Source organism: Symphalangus syndactylus, chromosome 8, assembly GCF_028878055.3.
Source record: "Symphalangus syndactylus isolate Jambi chromosome 8, NHGRI_mSymSyn1-v2.1_pri, whole genome shotgun sequence".
Taxonomy (NCBI): Eukaryota; Metazoa; Chordata; class Mammalia; order Primates; family Hylobatidae; genus Symphalangus; species Symphalangus syndactylus.
In genome coordinates, this window is record NC_072430.2 from 131,637,544 (window position 1) to 131,653,263 (window position 15,720).

Here is a 15,720-nt window from a genome sequence, read left to right on the forward strand (position 1 = left end):
GGCTGCTCCTTTTGAGAGCTGAACCTCGGGCACCTTCCCAGTCTGCCTCTTCTAATTCCTCCATGCAGTTCCCTTCATGGAAATTATTAATCTGTGGGCTTTTTCTTTTGAAGAAACGCTAAAGAAAACACCAGAGGACTCTGTGTTTTCCTCTGGGAGTCTGAGCAGTCTTTCAGCCTCCATGGGTTTCTGCCCTGTGGCCCCGAGTCAGGGTGCCACGTGGAGCTCACTTCTGACTCTGCCCTCAGCTAGTTTTAACAGAGTTCCCAGGCCATCTGGAATGAGGTGTCAAGTCCTGGCCTGCACTCACAAGTGCAATTAAGACCAGTCTTTTTAAAAACAACTGTTAAAGGCAAAGGAGAATTTGGATCTCATCATATAAAACAGTTTTAAGCAATCAACTAATGGTGATTTGATTCATGAATATGTAATTTCAAAGCATTTACCATTTTGAACAAAGAGAGATTCCTTTACAAATACATCAAATACATATGGCAAAAACGGTATCCAGGTTTTTAACTTTTAATCTTATAGTATTCGTAAAATCTTTACGGTAAAAGTTTTATAGGCCTATATAATATGTTTGAGTATCATCTTTAATGAAAGTTAACAAATTGGCTTATTTTTCACTGTGTCAAAATGCCTTGAAGTAGGGATTTATCCAGCAGAAGTGAGTGTGGGGGCTAGGCCTGCCCTGTTTATTTTGGGATGTTCTAGTCAGGAAGGGTACCAGGGGTTGGGGAGGTATAATTCTCCCATGCTCTCAACAGGAAAGGAGAATCAGTTATGGGGAAGCATTGGGATCTTCATCAGTAGAGAAGCAAAAATACAAAAAAGGGGTTGGCTTTGACTACTTTTTTGAATTTCTCTTTGACAACGGAAACTTCAGCTGTGGATTGAAAAGACGGACTCCGTTTCCCACTGCTTTCTCTAACATCTTTTCACTATGGTTTTAACAGTTACCATGTCAGCTTATGCATAAATGGACACATCTTTGAAAAGGTGCCACTCCTGGGCAATGAGCAAGAGGGACTGACTGTTTACTTGCTTTCCCTCCTGGCTTAACTGTGCTTTGCCTACCCTCCCTTCCCAGCCAGGCCAGTGCTGCCAGAACATTTGGGTTCTGCAAATGGGTCCAAGGCCATGTGTGCTGGCTGCTTCTTTTGAGAGCTGGATTGCAGGCACCTTCCCAGTCTGCCTCTTCTAATTCCTCCATGCAGTTCCCTTCATGGGCAATGAGTTGTGTCAGAACCTCACTGGGCAGCGTTGGAAGTCATAAGCAGGTGCTGTTGAGTCAAGTCCATATATTTATTGAACAGCTACTGTGTGTTCAGAACTGTCCCAGACGCTAGGGAGAGGGAGATATGTCAGGGGGTCCCCTACCATTTTAGAGCTTATGATCCTGGTAGGAGAGAACAGAGTGGTGCAGAAATGCCTACACATCTGGCAGGATGTGGTGATGATTGAATGAAGACAACCAAACGAAAGGTGCCGAAAGCTGAAGAGTTTGAACTGGGAAGAGTTCTTCCATTGGTTCTATTGGGGTTGACCTAGCATTACAAGAGTGAGTAAGACTTCTGGTTGATGTAGGTGGTGGGGAGAGCCTTTCAGGGCAAATTACCAAGGTTAGCAGAGCTATAGTAGTGCAAAGGTACAGGCTTTTTGGTCCCCATGCTTAGAAGTAAACCTCTACTTACCCGTATCTATCAGTGATGCGTCTTCCTGGTTTCCTCATGGGGAATATTGAAGCTCTTTCCTTAGGTTGCTGGTTCCTTGAGATCAAGGACTATGTATTTTTCTCCCTTTGTTACTACTCATGATACCTGGGAAAATGTTTTCTTATGTAGTGACTGAAATTCTTGTATCATTACAAACTGTGTTTTTGGTAAGTTTGCATCCCCAAGAAACTCTTTTCAGTAATGATTTCCACAGTCCTTCATATGATCTTGAAATATGATGCCTGCATCTTTGTTTACCTGCCCAGATATCGATCAGTATGGTAACTCTGCTCCAGTGGTTGCTTGTGTGTTTCAATCACGCATGATTCTGATTGGCCACATTGGGGCAGGAGGCAGCACGTTAGAGAGAAGAAAAGGAGCACCCAAAGGCTGATCAAAAGAAGAAAAACCAGCCTAGTTGGTGGGGAAGTTAGTAAAGGTGGCAACAAGTTATAGATGGGCATAAAAAAAAAAAAGACAATAAACCCTTGAGACACTATGTAAGCCTGAATGATGCAAATTATGGAACACGATGGAAGGAAAAATACAAGTGGGAAGATTATCAAGAAGCCTCAAAATGAGTCCAATCAAATTCATGGCTGAACCACTCAAAATATTTACTTGATGTTGAAATTTAGTACTGACAGCTGAAGTTGAAAAATCTTTGTTATATTTCTGTTTTGTGTTAAAATAAAGATGACACCCAAGCTATCACTTTGTTCCCTTGGAATCCTAGGGTACACGTGCCTTGTCACGTCAGAATGATTGATTTTTCCTTTGGCTTTCTCACTACAGGAAATACCAGAAATAGCCCACCACCCTACGGGTTTCATCTCTCACCAGAAGAAGAAATGAGGAGACAGCGGCTTCACAGATTCGATAGACAGTGAGGTGGCGTCTTGGGAAGACATGGCCTATTCGTGTAATTATTGCTGCCCATTTGGCTCATTCCCCAAGCCCCTAAATCATTTTAATTTATTTTAAACAAAAGCAGAGTACACCGGTATTGCTCCAGATTGCTCACATCGCCTGGGACGGTCCCATGGCCCCTATGAGTCAACGCACAGCTTGCAGGGAGTGGGCCTTCTCCTGGCCTTGTTCTTGCTCATAAACAGGTCACTTTCTCCACGAAGGGACCAGTTTCCACACTCCTTTCTCTCACTGCTGACTCAGCAATGCCTCTGCCTCGGTCTGCTTTTGAAGACTGTGACCTTCACCAGGAGGTTTTACTTACACCAGTTGGGAAGATTAGTCCCTCATTCTGCCTGGAGTGCCCCGTGTTTGACTTGGCAGCGGGTGTGCAGCCATCCCCGTGTCCTCCTGGCGCATTGCCACTGCGGCTGTCCAGGAACAGGATGTGGCTGCCTTGGCTGAATGTTGTCCTACTCTCCCCAACCCCGGCGCCTCGGCTCCTCAGTTCCTCGGGCCCCTGCGTCTGGCTGATGTTTGCAGGGCTTTTCGCTCTGCTCTGGTATTGCTCTGCCTTTACAGAAAGTCTTATTGAAGAAGTGTAAGAAAGACCTAAGGTGGGGAAGACTCCTACACACACCATTAGTATCAGTGACACCAGCAATGTAGGTTCCCAGCCCCTTTCCGGTGGCAGCTTGTGTGCCAGGAGATAGGACGTCATTTAACGCATCAGCAAAGTAGCAGCAGATGCCACATACAGAGTAGAGCGAAGGCATTTGATGGATCAGTCACTAGAGATCTATCTTGCAGAAGGTATGTTTTTCCTCATAAAAGTGCCTCTTAATTGGCCATTGTACCAGCCACTTGTCCTAGGCAAATGTCCAAAATACGCCCCTGGGCCCCGCAAACTTACAATCCACAGATTGTCTGTCTGAGTCATTTAAGGCATTTCCTGGTGCTTATGTTCCATGAATAAAAGGACAAAGTCAGAAGATCACTGATGTCTTACTGTTACGAAGATATTTTAAAAGAGAGAATCAGAAAAAGATCTTCCTTTTTTGATCTACAATTTATATAGTTTTCTGATTATGCACATAATTGATATGCCTTCCAGATGCATAAGGCAAACATCTGGAAAGAAATATACCCAAATGTTAGCAAGGGTTATCTTTGGAAGTGGAGTACATGGGATTTTGCTTTCTTCATTTTTGTAATTTTATATTACTGTCTTGGAAGATGTGTTTATATGTGTGTGTTACTTTTACAATCAGGAAAACATTTATATAATAAGAAATATATAGTCAAGAAGACAGACTTAAAAATAAATACTATGTGTCCATTGAGAAAATTCACAATATAAACAGAAATACAAATAAATACATACACAATTTTAAAGTCACCTGTAGCCCTACCCTTAGAGGTACCCAGGGTTAACATTCTGGTGGTATTGTCTTCTCCATTTTTCTTTTGATACATTCAGCAAATTTGGAGCATATTGACTATGGAGTTTTGTATCCAAATCCAATCTGAATTTACCTGGAAGAGGCCTTGACACCTGCATGGAAATGAGCTCAGAAAACCACTGAAGCCTTGGGAGCTCTTTGACCTCCTGGTTGGCCCAATAATATCTGAGCTCCTTTGGTTAATTTATAACTGATGTAAAACTACATCTTCTTTATAATATAAATTGTTCCTGTGAGTCTAGAAGCTATAAATGTGTTTAAATTAAAATATTCAAGCTAAATGTTACTGCTGTCTCCCAAATTCTGTAAGTTTGACTCCCGTTACCCCAATTAGAAGTAACTTATTTCTTGCATGCCACTTTTATAGCATTTGGTAATTCTGCTATAACACTTATATCTTGCCCCTGTTATTATCTGTGCACAGCTACACAAAGGTGTGCCTTCTACGTGGGAACATGGATTGTGAATGACTCTGTAATGAGGCCTGAGTCTTAGTTATCTTTCCACTCACTCCCCGTCTCCCCTTTCCAACCCCAAAGGCTCAACGATAGGGGCTCATTAAATGTCAGTGTTTAACCAAAGTATTTTTTCCATTGTATTAAGGGTCCAATCACTGTATATGGAAGTATTTTATTTTTTATTTTTTTATATCACTTGAGTCCACTAGTAGTACTTCCTTGCTCTGACTTGTCAGATACAAAGACACAGGATTAGATTTTGGGTGGTAAAATTGTGATACCCATGGCTGTTTATGGAGTGGGATATCTTAGTGATGTGAGAAAGGTCATTTTAGTTATAAATGTAAACCAATTACTTTAGCACAACAATAAAGATGTTCTGGAAATTATTATAATTATTTTAGTTAATAGACTTGCCTGTAACAAGTGCTTATTGTTTGGAATGTCCATTTTATTTTATTTTCCTCTACAATAAGGAATCCCTAAAGTTATGCCAACAAACTGGAATTGGATTGAGAAAGACAAAAGCAAGTAAGCAAGTGTATTAGACTAATTATCTCTAGTAGGGAATAAGCACTTAGAGCTAATTTTTTAATTTGGTTTATTTAATAGTAGCTCCCTGATTGTCTGTTAAGCCCCTGGTTCCCACAGTTTGGTGCAGTCAGTCAACTTAAGAGACCTCTTAATGTAGAATCTTTACTTGGTTCTGAAGAGGAGGGAGTAGTTAAAATTGCTTCCTCTTAATGACTCTGAATGTATTGCCTGTGATTCCAAAGTTGTACATAATTGTTCAGACCTCTTCTATCCTTTTAAATTGCCTGCTGCAGTAAATAATTAGTTTGAGTAGAACTAGAGCCTGTCTACCTATTTGGCACATGTTCTCCTGCCTGGGGAGTAAGCAAGCTAAAGGGATGGGAAAGACCACCTCCCCTACCCTGGAAATTGCACTGCAAGGCAGGGCGAGAATGGGGTAGCTGGCAGACCTGGCCTCCTTGTTCCCGGTCTTAGTTTTTCTTGAGAGATTCAGTATTCAGTAAAGAATAGTATTCAATTAGTCAAAAAATATATTACTTCTTCCTTTCCCTTCTCATGAATCATTGCAGTCATTCCCTAAGTTTCTTCTCTTTCTGTCTTTTTTTCATGGCTGCTAGTATTTTATTTTAGAATCACAGACTCTCAGCTTAGAGAGTCTCAATATCTCAATTATTTGCTCTGTTCAATACTTACAATACCTCCTCACTCAATTCTACATAACTCCAGCTTAGTCTTCCAAAATTTACTTTCGTTATGCCACTCAGCATCTCAAATACCTCTCATTGGCTCTCTGCTGCCAAAAGATAAAGGTCAAAGTCATTAGCCTCAACAGTGGGATCCAACCAGCCTTTGGACCTAAGCCCCATTTATCCATCACAGAGGCTGGGAACTAGTCTCACTGCTCAGGCTGTGAGTGTCCCTGATCTTGTGACATTCTGTGCTGTGCTTTTAGATGGAACAGCTCTTTCCTCTCTCTTGGCCCATTCAGATCCTCCTCATCCAGCCCCCATCTGAATCCTGTAACAGACACCACCACATCTACACAGTTTCCACATACCACTTGAAATTGCTGGTTATGCTGCAGTGAGAGAATGTCTTGTCTTTAGATGGTAAGCTTCATGAGGGCAGGGACCATCTGTTTCTCTGTCTCTCCTCACAGTGCCTTGAGCAGTGCGTTGTCTGGAATGTCGGAACCAATAAATACTTGTGGATTAAAACAAAAAGAGAAGCTCGTTTATACTGTCACCAGTGGCACACATAAACACTAGTGCCTGCTGCTTATTGATATCATTGTAGGTCTTTTTTTTTCCCTTGAATCACATCACATCAAGGAAAGAATGATGGAAAGCATTTGCTGGTAGAGATAGAGACTTCAGGACCTTTGTCAGTCTGAAGACATGTCCCACTGCATCGAATGCTGTGACCTGGTATACAAAGCTCAAGATTCCCACACCAAGAAGTGTCATGAGGAGTCCCTGTGAATAGTACTGAATCCAGCCATGTGATTTTAACAGGTATGTGTTGGATGTGTTTGTGCTAACACTTTCTCCTTCTGTAGTATGTAGGGGCAGAGAGAGAATGATCTTGACATCTCGATCAGATGACAGATGAATTGGCAGATTTAGATATATGATTTATACTTTAGAAAAACTAAAATGTTGCTAATGTAATAGAAATCATTAAATTTGGTCATAATACGTATTGCTGCTTGAGAAGAGAGTAGTGTCATAAAATCAATGGCATCATGTGGCTTAAAGAGACTCTTGGAATCTGGGACACACACAAGCAAAACCCTAGAAACAACACTCTGCTATGTGGCTCTCTGGATGCGAAACTGGATGCCTTCTCTAAGTATTTTGAAAAACACTGCTCAGCCACCTCCAGTGAGGGTTTCTGCCAGGAAGTTGCGAAATTACTGTTTCTTTCTCTCACTCTATTTCCCCCTTAGATAACTTGTTTAGTGCCTGGTTGGAAATTCTAAAAACAAAAATCAAACGAAAGTTTGTAACGTAAAAGATTCATGATACTTACTTGAGATTCTTGCAGGTTATTGCCTGCTCTGACCTTGAGATACTGTCTCTTTACAAGATCCTCTCCCTCAACAATTTAAATCTATCTTGCATATCCTTAGTAGCAGATAATTATTAATGCAATTGAACAAGGTCTTCAGACTCTCGTTACAGAGGAGCACCAAGGCCAACCTCTCTGCTCTTCAGGGTGTGCACCCAGGGCCCACAGCACCTGGGAGCTTCTACAAATTCAGACTGCTGTTCTCCAGACCAAATGATCTGAATCTACATTTTAACAGGTCCCCTGTGGTTTATAGGCACCAAAGTACTTCTCAAATTTCAGTGCACACAAGTGCATTTTACACCATTTATTGCATGTAAATTGGACTGACTGCTTGGGGACCAGAAGAACATTTTACTCCTTATTATACAATTTTCCCTACTTTTGTCAAACATAAAAATGATTACAGGTTGAGAATTTCATCTGTGGTTGATAAAATTATAACCACTAAGTATATAATCACTGATTATGCAAGCTACCCCCTAGAAATAATGTATGAAGGAATTGCCTTGCTGGCAAATGGGAGAACAAAAATGACTAAGTTGGCTGGTGCTGAAGTGACTGAGCATCAAGTAAGGGCCTTCAGATCCTCCTTTCTCCAGCTCAGAGCAGTTGCCCTAAATGACTGACCTTGGGTTTCTAGGGGCTCCAGAGGTGATATGGTTTGGCTGTGTCCCCACCCAAATCTCATCTTGAATTCCCACGTGTCGTGGGAGGTGAAGGGTGACAGGCTAGTCAGAGACGACACCGGTGGCAGCCAAGAGATCTTTATTGGAGAGGTAGAGGTCAGGTCACGCGGGGGAGAGAGAGAAGAGAGAGAGAGAGCTGCTGGTGTGCTGGGTTTTATATCCCTTGGGCCTACCTGGGGCAGGCCCAAGGGAAGGTGGGAGATGCTTCTTTCTGATTGGCCCTTCTTTGGCGGGTTCAGACAGTGCCCGGTCAAGGAGGGGAGAAGAACCCGGAACCGGCACCATTAAGGTACCCCTGTTGCCTAACATTCCTCCCTTTTTATTGGTTTAAAATGGAAAGTGGGCGTCGTTGTCTATCTGGCTGCTTCCTGCTGAGAAGGGGCATTGTGAGGGGGAAAGTGGAAGGGAGTTTGGCTTGGGAGGGTTGGGGTATAGTAGGAGTATGATTCCGCCTTGTAGGTAGAGGTCGTTGAGTGCGGTGAGCCACCCTAGAGGTAAGGTTGGATCATCGATGAGCCAGCTGTCGGTGTGGAGATTGGTTAGGAACTGATGGAACGGGTTAGTGTCCATCTTTAATAGCGTGGGGGTGGGCTATAGAGCTGTAGGAAAATAAAATGACAGTTTAATTTAGGGTGTGGGTTGTAGGAGGCTTTAAGCAGACATATCCTTTTAGAGGCAACTTGTGAAGGCGAGCTGTTGATGGACGGGGTGTCAGCACTCTATGAGGTTTTCTCTAGAGCCAGTTGTGTCTTCACACGTTGCTAGAAGTTGGTAGTTCCTAAGGAGAAGCTGGTTAAATGTTTGGTTAAGTATTGAACCTAGTAAGGCAAGGGAGTAGAGCACAGAACACTAGGGCTCCCAGTAATGGGCCTAGGAAGGAAAGAAGCCAAGCCATGAGAGGGGGTTTAAGAGTGTCCCAGAGGGAGGAACATGCATGGTGGTGGGACTTTAGGCTTCTGGAATGGGCGGAAGGGATGGCACTTTGGAAATGCGGAGTTTGAGAGGGCTGTGAGGTATGGGTGTGCAAGTGTATTTTGTGGAATGTGAGGAGGCAGCTAGACTTCTTGTTTGATCCGGGTTCGTGGCTGGTTTTAACCTGGAAATGTGAAGCCATGAGTTAGACGCCCTGGTGATTCTTGGAGCTTAGTGGCAGTAGGGGTGCAAAGCACAATTTGGAGGGGCCCTTTCCACTTTGGGGTTAGTGGGGCTACTTGTGTGTGGCTTGGTAGAGAGTAGAAAACCCATTCTCCTGGCTTGTGGGGAAATGGAGGTTGTAGGTGGGTGGCATCGGGAAGGAGGCAGTCTTGCCTTTTCCATAGCTCACAACGGATGAAGGACAGGAGGGGGTAGCTGATGCCTGCTGGGACTATTTTTGAAGTGGGCTCAATGCCAGGTGGGAATGCCGGGCAACCATACATGATTTCAAAAGGGGACATAAGGGAAGGCTTTTTTGGCAGAACTCGGAGTCGGAACAAAGCTGTAGGCAATAGCTTAACCCAGTCTAGATGTAATTCTAAGGAGAGTTTGGTAAGGGTCTCTTTGAGTGTGTGATTGGTTTGTTCAGCTTTCCCTGAGGACTGGGGGTGATATGGGATATGGAAGTGCCAGGGGATATTAAGTGCAGTTGTTATGTCTTGTGAAATGTGGGAAGTGAATTCAGGGCCGTTGTCAGTTTGGAGAAAGGTTGGGATTCTGAATCTTGGGATAATTTCTGATAAAAGGATAGAGGCAACTGTGCTGGCTCTTTTGTTTGTGGTCGGGAATGCTTCAGCCCACCCGGAAAAGGTATCTACGAGGACTAAGAGATAGCTAAGTTTTTTTACGGGGGTCATATGAGTGAAATCTAGTTGCCAGTCACTTCCCGGAATATGTCCTCTGGATTGGTGAGTTGGGAAAGGTCCTGGCCTTAGTGGGGTTTGTGGGTTTGTACGTTGACAAATGGAGCAGGTAGATGTGAGCTGTTGGAGGAACTGTAGATCTGAAGAATCGAGGGTGAAGAAGGAGCTTAGAAATGTTTTTAATGATTGGGGGCTTGTATGGAAGATAGAGTGGAGGTATGAAAAGAGGGTGTGCTTTGGGAGGTTAGGTGGCTGTGAGTGTTGTGGAGGGTCTTGTGTGTACTGTGAAGGGTTTGGAAGTCTGTTTGTTGTTATTATGATTGTGCGGGGCAGAGACGACAGCGCTGCCTGTTTTGCCTCTTGGTCAGCTTTATTATTGCCTTGTGTTATTGGGGACGAGTCAGCTTGGTGGGACGGGCAGTGGACTATTCCTATTTTGGTAGGAAGTAGAGAGGCTTGGAGAAGTCATGTGATGAAGGTAGCATTGGTGATAGATGTTCCTTTTGTTGTGAGTAGTCCTCTCTCTTTCCAAATAGCAGAGTGGGAGAGTAAGATGTGGAAAACATATTTGGAGTCTGTGTATAGTGTGAGTGAGGAGTCTGCTGCCAGTTGGAATGCTCGAGTGGCTGCAATGAGTTCAGCTTGTTGGTTGGTAGTTTGGGAGGGCAGGGGCTTCGCTTCGATGGTCTGGGTTAGGGAGACTATAGCATACCCTGCTAGGCGCTGTCCGTTTAATGAGAAGGAGCTACCATCGGTAAACCACATGTGATCTGGGCTATCTAAAGGTCCTTCAGAGATGTGGCTTGGACACGGTAGGAGGGACTCTAAAGTCTCGATACACTTATGTAAAGGGGGGTTTGTGAAAGAGGTAAGAGGGTGGCGGGATTGAGGGGCACGCAGGATTGGAATGAAACAGTAGGATCGTGTAGGAAAGAGACACGTAGTGACAGGACGCGGCGGGGGGGAGTGTTTGCAGGCTCTTGTATGTTAGAAGGTCCTTTAGTTGGTGGGGGGAGGTGATGGTAACGTTGGCCCAAAATGTGAGTTTTTTAGACTCTACGACCAGCAAGTAGGCAGCCGCCAAGGCCCGGAGGCAAGGGGCCCACCCTCGCACGGTGGGGTCCAGTTGTTTGGACAAATATGCTACTGCAGCGAATGTGGGTCCTTGCATTTGTCCCAAGACTCCTAGGGCTCGGCCACGGTGCTCATGGACGTATAAAACAAAAGGTTTTTCTAAATTTGGAAGGTGTAGAGCTGGAGCTCCTAACAGTGCTTGTTGAAGTGAGTGGAAAGGTCGTTGGGCTGCGGGGTCTGTGGGCTCTGATGGGGCTCCTCGAGACAGGTCATAGAGGGGTTTTACTAGGAGGGAGTAGTTAGGGATCCATGTTCTAAAGTAGCCTGCTAGTCCTAAGAATGAGAGGATTTCTTGTTTTGTTTTGGGGATGGGGAGGTTTTTGATGAAGCTTTTGCAATCTAGTGTGATGGCCTTTGAGTCTTGAGAGAGAAGGACTCCTAGATAGGTGACTTGTGTTAATGAGAGTTGGACCTTTTGAGGGGATACTCGGTAGCCTTTGTCTGCGAGGAAATTGAGAAGGGAAGTAGTGTCGGCCTGGGAGACGGCTAGAGAAGGACTGCACAAAAGGAGATCATCTACATATTGCAGGAGGACGGATTGGGGAAGTCTCAGTGTTTTTAGGTCTGAAGCTAGGGTTTGGCCAAAAATGTGAGGGCTATCTCTGAACCCTTGGGGAAGAACGGTCCATGTCAGTTATTGTGACTGTTTGGTGTCTGGGTCAGTCCAGGTGAAAGCAAAGAGATCTTGTGATTAGGGGAAGAGAGGAATGGTGAAGAAAGCATCCTTGAGATCGACCACTGAGAAGTGTGTGGCGCTTGGAGGAATTGAGGAGAAGAGAGTATGGGGGTTGGGGACTAGGGGGTGAATGGGTTTAACAGCTTCATTAATGAGCCTGAGGTCCTGAACGAGGTGGAATGTGCCATTGGATTTTTTTACTGCAAGAATGGGGGTGTTGAATGGAGAGTGGGTTGGTCTAAGGAACCCCTTCCTGAGGAGATCGGAGATAACTGGTTGTAATCCCCTCAGACTAGAGGTGGGGAGAGGATATTGGGGTTGGCTGGGAAAGTGATGTGGATTTTTGAGGGAGATTTGTATGGGGGTGCATAGTGCTAACGAAGGGGTGGTAGTATCCCAAACTACAAGATTGACGCCTGTTGGGAGCGAAGGCGGAGGAGGAGCAGGAGCCTGGTATATGGAATCAGTAACTAGGGCAATAAGTGAGGTGGATTTTGGGGGGGTGGCTGGATTAAAGGTGATAGAGGTTTTGAATTTAGAGAGGATATCCCTTCCTAGTAGGGGAAGGGGGCATTGGGGCATGACTAGGAACCGGTGAGAAAATATGTGGCCAGAGAAGGTGCAAGAGAGAGGAGGGGTGGCTCTCGGACGTATGGTTTGGCCTCCAACCCCGACTATAGGAGATCCAAAAAGGGAAGTGACACCCCAGAATTCCCTTAAAACCGAGAAGGTAGCTCCGGTGTCAAGGAGAAATGTGATAGAGCATCCGTCTACTGTTAATGAGACCCTGGGCTCCTGAGCGGTGATGATCTGTGTCGGGAGAGGAGTCCCAAGGCCCCGTCAAGCTTCAATGGCCAGACCTAGGAGGTCGAGTGTAGAGCTGGAGGCTGGCCCGGCTCCCCTTCAGGAGCCAGGGCAGTCTACGGCCCAGTGGCCAGACAGGTGGCATTTGGGGCACGGCTTGTTGGGGGGCCTGGGATTTGGGCACTGCCGGGCCCAATGTCCCTCCTTTCCACATTTAAAGCAGGGCCCAGGGGGCTTGTGTATGGGCCGATGGCCAGACGACGCCTTGTGGCTGTGTGATTTTATTATGGGCTGAGAAGGGGCCTGGAGGGCCTGTGCTAATAATTGGTATTTTTGTTTTCTTGCCTTCTCGTCCCGGTTATGATAGACCTTGAACGCCATTGCTAGTATCTCGGATTGGGGAGTGAAGGGGCCTCTGTTTAGCTTTTTTAATTTGTTTCGGATATCAGGGAAGCTTTGGGCAAAGAAGTGGGACATGAGGAGTTGTCTACCGTCGGGGGTTTCAGGATCTATAGTGGTATATTGTTGAAGTGCCTTTGTAAGGCGGTCAAGGAAAGCGGAGGGGTTTTCATGTTTGTCCTGTATTATTTCATGAAAGTTTTCAAAATTGACTGCCTTCTGAGCTGCTTTACTCAGTCCAGCTATTAGGCAAGTGGCGAAATGGTCTCGGGCTGCTGTGCCATTTTGTGTGTTATAGTCCCAGTTGGGCTCCTGTTCTGGCACCGCCTGTGCCCCCAGCGGCAGGGCTGGGGCTGTTTGGTGGACCTCATCCACATGAGCGCGAGCATGTTCCCAAACTCGCCTACGCTCTTCAGGAAGAAGGGTGTTAGAAAGGACTGTGTAGATGTCATGGAAGGTGAGGCTATAAGCTTGGCAAAGGTACTGAAATTCTTTGATGTATGAAGAAGAGTTAGAAGTGTAAGAACCTAAACGTTTTTCGATTTGAGATAGGTCAGCTATAGAGAAAGGGACGTGGACGCGAACAATGCCCTCTGCCCCAGCCATTTCTCTGAGGGGGGTGAGAACAGGGTGGGAAGATTTTGAGCGAGTAATGGGAGGGCTAAACGACGAGGAGAGAGCGGGCAGTGAGGAGGGTGAGGAGGCAGAAGTTGGGGGAGGGGAAGCTGTCGGGTGTTGGGGTTGGGCGGCGGCCTGAAGGCGGGGCGGAGGGTGGTGGTATGGGGGGAGCTCGTCGGCTGGGTCGAAGTCGGGGGCAGAGGGAGGGGTTGGCAGTTTAAGAGTGACAAGGAGCTGTTGGGGTTCGCAAGGGAGGCAGAGGTTAGGTGTGTCCCATAGGAGGAAGAAGCCGTGAATATATGGGATCTCTACCCATTTTCCTGTTCGCACACAATAGTTGTAGAGATCCCGAAGAAGATCAGGATCGAGAGAGCCATAAGGAGGCCATTTGTTTTGGTTGTCTAGGGGATAGGTGGGCCAGTTTTGAGTGCAAAATTTAATTAGGTGTTTTGGTTTGATGTCTGAGGCGAGGCCAAGGGCCGACAAATTATTTAAAAGACATTGTAGGGGGGAGTCGGCCGGCAGGGATGCAGAGCCTCCCATAATGAGAGGAAGGAATAGACGGCGATGAGCTAGGCAGGGCGTCCCCTGCTGGCTGCTTGCCGTGGAGTGAGTTGGAGCCTCCGGATCGATCGTCACCAAAACGGAAGGAGCCTCTGAGAGGTGGGAGGCCATGGGTCACCTGGTACCAGGATTTTAACGAGCGAAGGAGAGGGGCCCAGGCCAGAGACGCGAGGAGGAGAGGGAGAAAACTCTGTTCCCTGCAGGCCGAGGTGGAAGTGAATGATAGGGGCCTACCACTGCCGTAAGGGTGTCGGGCAAAATGTGTCCATCACGGGAGCGGCTAGGGTCTGGCGATTTGCCTGAGAGGTAGGCCCGGGAGGGGAAAACTTACCAAGATGAGGCCGGTGGTGGGCGAAGAGCTCGGCGAACAGGAAAATGGGTGGGCTGGCCGGAGGTCTAGAATGAGCCTGGGAAGGGGATCGGGGTCCCACCTAAAGGTGGGGAATCCCGATCCGAGTCATGGCACCAAAATGAAGGGCGACAGGCTAGTCAGAGATGACACCAGTGGCAGCCAAGAGATCTTTATTGGAGAGGTGGAGGTCAGGTCGCGCAGGGGAGAGAGAGAAGAGGAGAGAGAGAGCTGCTGGTGTGCTGGGTTTTATATCCCTTGGGCCTACGTGGGGCGGGCCCAAGGGAAGGCAGGAGATGCTTCTTTCTGATTGGCCCTCCTTTGGCGGGTTGAGACAGTGCCTGGTCAAGGAGGGGAGAAGAACCTGGAACCGGCGCCATTAAGGTACCCCTGTTGCCTAACAGGACGGACTTGGTGGGAGATCATGGAATCATGGGGGCAGGTCTTTCCCACGCTGTTATCGTGATAGTGAATACGTTTCACGAGATCTGATGGTTTTGAAAAGGGAAGTTTCCCTGCACAAGCTCTCTTCTCTTGTCAGCCACCATGTGAGACGTGCTTTTCACCTTTGCCATGATTGTGAGGCCTCCCCAGGCACGTGGAATTGTAAGTCCAATAAACCTCTTTCTTTCTTTTGTAAATTGCCCAGTCTCAGGTATGTCTTTATCAGCAGCATGAAAATGAACTAATACAGGAGACATGGCTGGTTTTCAGTTGACCCTGAGATATAGGCCTCTGGGATCCCCTAAAATAGCTCTGTCCTCACAGGTTCCTCACCCCCTCCCTCCAGAACAGCTTGCGACAGTCTCCAAGCTGAGCTGGATGGGCTACCTTATAACCTGTAAAACAAGGAGCTTTGCAGTGACAGGAGCAATCCAGGACACCTCTATGTGAGACCCTCTGTTTTCTAACCAATTCACAAATGGGGAAAGCCCCTGGGAGGTAATGGAGTAAAGGGTAAAAGCATTATCTTTAAGAACAGACAGACGAGGGTTTGGATTCTACTAGATGGTGACTGTATGACCTTAAAGAAGTTACTTATTCTCTCTAAAGCTCAGTTTCCTTGTCTGCAAAATAGGACAGCTGTAGGGTTGAGAGGAAGCATATATAGCAGAGCCAGTACTGCTCCTGTCACATAGATGGTCAGGGAATGTTAGTTGAGTACCCTTTTTTCTCTATCATCAATCAGGTAAAAGGTTGGCCCAAATACCAATGAAGTTCCTTCCTACTTAAAAGTAAGTCCAAGGCTGGGTGCAGTGGCTCATGCCTATAATCCCAATGCTTTGGGAGGCTGAGGCAGGAGGATGATTTGAAGCCAAGAGTTTAAGACTAGTCTGGGCAACAGAGCAGGACCCTGCTTCTATAAAAATTAGAAATTAACCAGGCACAGTAGCACATGCTTGTAGCCCACCTACTGGGGACGGTGAGGCAGGAGGATCACTCAAGCCTGCGAGGTCAAGGCTCCAGTGAGCTGTGATTGTACCACTGCACTCCAGC

At 46.2% G+C, this 15,720-nt stretch overlaps 1 protein-coding gene across 17 annotated transcripts in view; it reads left to right on the forward strand.

The window, feature by feature from the left end:
* The window catches only part of RHBDD1 (rhomboid domain containing 1), a 169,932-nt gene extending 163,627 nt beyond the window's left edge, over window positions 1–6,305 (forward strand). For 8 of the 17 annotated variants that reach the window (XM_055290840.2, XM_055290831.2, XM_063645754.1 and 5 more), the window contains one exon: window positions 2,514–4,937. In XM_055290840.2, the coding sequence (XP_055146815.1) occupies window positions 2,514–2,608 (95 nt within the window). In that variant the 3' untranslated portion in view covers window positions 2,609–4,937. Of the gene's footprint in view, window positions 1–2,513; window positions 4,938–5,024 lie in introns of those variants that run through there. The other 9 variants (XM_063645757.1, XM_063645759.1, XM_055290839.2 and 6 more) reach the window with 6 other exon arrangements.
* The last annotated feature ends 9,415 nt before the right edge of the window (window positions 6,306–15,720 follow it).